Source organism: Scylla paramamosain, chromosome 33, assembly GCF_035594125.1.
Source record: "Scylla paramamosain isolate STU-SP2022 chromosome 33, ASM3559412v1, whole genome shotgun sequence".
In the NCBI taxonomy this organism is placed as follows: domain Eukaryota; kingdom Metazoa; phylum Arthropoda; class Malacostraca; order Decapoda; family Portunidae; genus Scylla; species Scylla paramamosain.
This window is the reverse complement of record NC_087183.1, coordinates 11,137,368-11,142,367: the sequence shown is the minus strand read 5'-3', so window position 1 is coordinate 11,142,367 and position 5,000 is coordinate 11,137,368. Positions and strand designations below refer to the sequence as shown.

At 39.5% G+C, this 5,000-nt stretch overlaps 1 protein-coding gene across 1 annotated transcript in view; it reads left to right on the top strand.

Annotated features, from left to right (window-relative positions):
- The window catches only part of LOC135089689 (NADPH oxidase 5-like), a 34,378-nt gene that overhangs the window by 3,633 nt on the left and 25,745 nt on the right, over window positions 1-5,000 (top strand). The window contains exon 2 of the mRNA XM_063985606.1: window positions 1,789-1,889. Coding sequence (XP_063841676.1) covers window positions 1,789-1,889 — 101 coding nt within the window. The remainder of the gene's footprint in view (window positions 1-1,788; window positions 1,890-5,000) is intronic.

The following is a 5,000-nucleotide window of genomic DNA, read 5'->3' as shown; positions in this document are numbered from 1 at the left end:
TGTTGCTTGGAAAAAGACAAAATTAACCCTTTCACTGTGGTATGCAATAATTAACAGCATCAAAAACAATGTAAGGAGTCTTTGTTAGCATCTACAAGAAAGAAAAGGTATGAAAAGAATAGATATTGCAGTTTCCAGCTAGTACAATGTTTGCAGGTGGCTGTAGAACAAGAAAAAGTATATCAGAGTAGTTAATGATTAAAGAAACATGTGACAGGTGCCAGTGAAATGGTTAACCTCATGTTCTTTACTTTCTGTTTCCATGCAAACCATTTTTAGTTCTCTTAGTATTAACAAAAGCACGTATGTGGCACTAAAAGGGTTAAGGGACCAACAAATCTGCTGATGCCTCTTCTCTCTTTCCATTCCTAACTTTTGAATGCCCGAGAAACAAAAAAGGTAGATGTCTTTAGGAACTCCACGTCTTGTATAGACAGGAAGAGTAAAGAATGGTGTCACTGTGTTGTGTTAGAAACCGAGGCATGATGAAAATGTGACGAGGACAGTGTGTGTGTGTGTGTGTGTGTGTGTGTGTGTGTGTGTGTGCACCTGTCAGTTTGTTTCTGCCGGTCCGTCTGCATATGATTTTTTTCTTCTATCAGTTTGTTTGTTTATTTATTTTTTTCATCCTGTTTATTTCTCCTTTTTTTTATTTCTGTTTATATTGGAATGCCTTTTCTGTCAGTATATTTGTCTGTCTTGTCTGTTTCTACTTACCTGTCAATCTGTCCATTACTTTTCCTGTCCATTTCTTCTCTCTCTCTCTCTCTCTCTCTCTCTCTCTCTCTCTCTCTCTCTCTCTCTCTCTCTCTCTCTCTCTCTCTCTCTCTCTCTCTCTCTCTCTCCGGTGCTGCGATAAATGTTTTTACTCAGTGACTTCTTGCTTTACGCTCGTCTGAATTCATCGATGACTGGCGCGTTCCATTCCACAAGTGTTTTCCCCCTGGCCTTCCTTCCTTTGTGCTGCGGTGACGTCACGCGGTGTTAATGATGTATGCTGCCTCACGTTATGCTAAGTTTACCTGTCATGCTGCCTGTCCTTTGCGTCTGTATCTGCGCAGAATTAAGTATTTTTACCTTCTGTAATGGTTGAGGTTAGGTGAGGTTCGTTAGATTAGGTTAGGTTAGTTAGGCTGAGTTCATATGTTTTGTTAGGTTAGATTAAGTTGGGTTGGGTTTAGCTAGGTTAGATTAGATTGGGTTTGGGCTTGGTTAGGTTATGTTAGGTTAGGTTAGGTTAGGTTATGTTAGGTTAGGTTAGGTTAGGTTGCGTTGGGTTCAGCTAGGTTAGGTTAGATTAGGTTGGGTTGGGTTCAGCTAGGTTAGGTTACAATTAGGTTGGATTGGGTTCAGCTAGGTTAGGTTAGATAAAATTAGGTTGGGTTGGGTTCAGCTAGGTTAGTAGGTTAGGTAAGGTTAGGTTCGGTCAGGTTAGGTTAGGTTAAGGTTAGGTTAGGTTAGGTTAGGTTAGGTTAGTTAAGTTCACGTTTTTTTTTTTTTTACTTATGAATGTACACATAAAACGAACTTGTCTTTTCTAAACTTATGTCTCTGGTTTTATATTTTGAACGTTTTTTTTCATATTTTTTTCTGATTTTTGGGTGTTCTTTTTTCTTATGGATGTTCCTGTATCCATAAAACACTGTACCGTATTATTTGTGTTCTTTTCTTTTGTCTTGTTTGTTTATTATTTGTGTTTTATTCTGTGGTGATATTTTTTGTGTATGTGTGTGTGTGTGTGTGTGCGTGTTCCGTATACTGACGGTGCACCTTTTTTTGTTCCTGCAGGAGTTCCTGAGCCGCCTGTTCTCGTTGTGGGACGTAGAAGGGGAAGGCTTGCTGGTGCAGGAGGACTGGATCGAGGCGCTCAGGTGCTCCACTGAAGAGAAGTAGGTATTGCCTCTCTCTCTCTCTCTCTCTCTCTCTCTCTCTCTCTCTCTCTCTCTCTCTCTCTCTCTCTCTCTCTCTCTTTGTTGTTTATATTGCTATTTGCGTAATTATTCTGATTTCTCTATTTGCGTGTTTATTCATTTATTCTTTGCGCCCTCCTTAGCAAACATGTGATTATCAGTTAAGGTGTGTAAGAGAGAGAGAGAGAGAGAGAGAGAGAGAGAGAGAGAGAGAGAGAGAGAGAGAGAGAGAGAGAGAGAATTTTCACAACGTATGCAAGTAAAGTTTGTGTTGGTCGATGGAGGAAAGAAGGAGTGACTGGAGGAAAAAGAGATGGAGAGAGATGGCGGGAAGAGGTATTGTTAGGTATAATACTGGCTAGTCATGGAGGGAGGGATGGAGAGAAGGAGAAAGAAGAAGATAGGAATGCAGAGAAGAAAAGATAGTAGGCATGTATTGTGTGTGTGTGTGTGTGTGTGTGTGTGTGTGTGTGTATGACGTCACTGAAGCATCATGAGCACGACGTCAAATCATGTCATCACTCAGCGTCACCACAGCTCAGATCTCGTGACGTCACCGTGAGTGGGCTGGTGGGGAGCAGGTGGTGGCGTCGCGCGGTGTATGGATGTGAGAGGGAGGCTGGCAGGGGGACGGTACTGTTACGGTAGTTTAGTTATGAGCATCCAGGTGAACAGACCCGTCACACACAACACACCAGCACCAAAAGTAGTCATCAAAACAAAACACCCACTAATTAAAATAAATCCAGGTGAAATTAGCTACACAGGTATATCCACAAAGCAACAGGTAAATAGGTCACTTGATTAGCGCGAAATTTCAAAAGATTCTCACAGGTAAATCATCCGAAGCTTCATGAATCCTCTGTCAGTAGTTCTCGAGGTCTTGTTTTATCCCGTCAGTGAGTCTTCAGCGGTAGTTGTTTGTGTGAAGAAAGTGTAGGAGTGGCGTGTGTGTGTGTCTATCTCTCACAGCTGGAGGAACACTAAACAAAGGCCTAGATATCGCGTACTATGCAATGAGTGACCCTTGAGGCTTGAGATGCGCGTGTTGGTTCTGAAATATGAGGAAAGAAAGGAAGAGGAATGGAATGAGGTCACGAAGGGGTCTCTTGTTGTCCACAGTGAAATGCGTAACAGATGAGATTCGTATTGCGATAAGAGATGCGCGTAGGAAATTAGGCCATGGAAGGAAAGTTAGTTAAAGAAATGAGAAAGTTAATTGAGCCTTGAAATACTAGTCGAGTGAATGAGTGGGGAAAAAAAATCGTAAACAAATTACATTCTTTGTTTTCTTACGTGATGTGGGTGGGAAATTTGATCGCGATAAAAGAAAGTTTGCTGAATTTGACGAGTTAAACGAAATGAGCCTTGAAATCAATAGTAAAGTGAGCAAGCGTGATTTATTTATTTTTATTTCATTTCCTCTTTTTTTTCACAACTCCAAGATGCGTGTAGGACATTTGGGCATAATGGAAAGAAGGAAAGCTTACTGAATGATGTGCGTTAAATAAATGAGCCACGAAAGTAAAGGAATTGAGTGATAATTAGTAAATAGTAAAATTCGTGTCCTTAAAGAGATATGTAAGTGTAAAACTTTGCCACGGAAGTAAATAATAAAAGTTCGATAAATAAACGATCTAAACCAAAATAACCCTTGGAAATATTAACTTCAGAGATTGAAACTTCATGAAAGCTGAAGATTCCTGCTCCTTTAATACATCAACGTAAAAAGGATATTGAGACACGATAAGAAAAAAAATAAAAGTAAAAAAAAAATGTGTATTAAACTGATAAAACCAACAGAGTAAACAAATAAATAAAATATTGTACATTAAACTAATAAAACGAAAATGTACTTTGAAAATATATAGAGTTTAACGAGAATAGGACATTTTGGAAGCGACGAACGAATGCAGGATATGATCAGGCATAGGTCACGGTGTCAAGAGGCGCTGTGGTGCGTGCCTTGGTGGACAAAGGAAGTGAAATGAGGAAACCCGTGATTTCTTTGTTTAATGAGTTCAAGGGGTAAAGTTATGAGAAATATGAGTAACAGTGATAAAATAAGACGTAAGGAGGAGGATTACGTGACATCACACACACACACACACACACACACACACACACACACACACACACACCTGAATTATCTCACTCACACTTAAGAGGAAAACATTTACATTCGTGTTACAGAAGACGTGAAGGAAGTGAAAGTTACACCAGACACTTAGGAGATCAAATTACTCGTGCACACAAAAACTGGGAAGCCACAAAGCACAGTGGATTAACAAAAAAAAAAAAAAAAAAAAGTATAAAGAAAACGAAGGGAAAAAAAAGATGAAAGAAGGTAAAAACCAGAAAAATTGAGACATTATAAACAGAAGCCGAAAAAAAAAATCACCAAAGAAATAAGAATAAAAATAAAACGAGTAAGAGAATAAGAAGGGAAGAAGAGAAGAGATAGAACGGAAGGAGTCGATAAAGAAGACTGATAACAGAGAGAAACTACGTGCGTAAAGTTACAAATCAAGCAGAAAGAAAGAGCGAGAAAAGGAGACAGACATTATAAAAGAGAAAAAAAAAACATACGTAAAATTTCGAATCAACAAGAAATGAACGAATGAAGAAACAAAAAAAAAGAAACAGAAAACGTGACGATACAAATCACCCAAAAGAACAGTGAAAAAAACAAAAATTGAAGATTGATAACAGAAAACAGACATTAAAATACAAGACAACCAGAAATAGAGGAGAAGCGGAGCACGATGGCAGGATGTCAATGTTGCGGGGCTGATAACAGACTGAGGAGCAAACTGGGGAACCTAAGACAGAAGACCTACGGGGACCCACTGTGGCCGGAGGAGGATGATGACTATGTACAAACCAACGAGGGGTAGGTCATCAGGCTCACCAGGGAGAGGAAATTAGGTCACGGGATGTGGGTGGTGGGGGAATGTATTAGATCACAAGATGTCCTTTTGTTGTTGTTGTTGTTGTTGTTGCTGTTGTTGTTGTTTAGGAGGGAACTCAGACTAAGGGGAATAAAAGTGGTATAAAGGTTCATTGAAGATGCCAGATTGCTTGATTGAT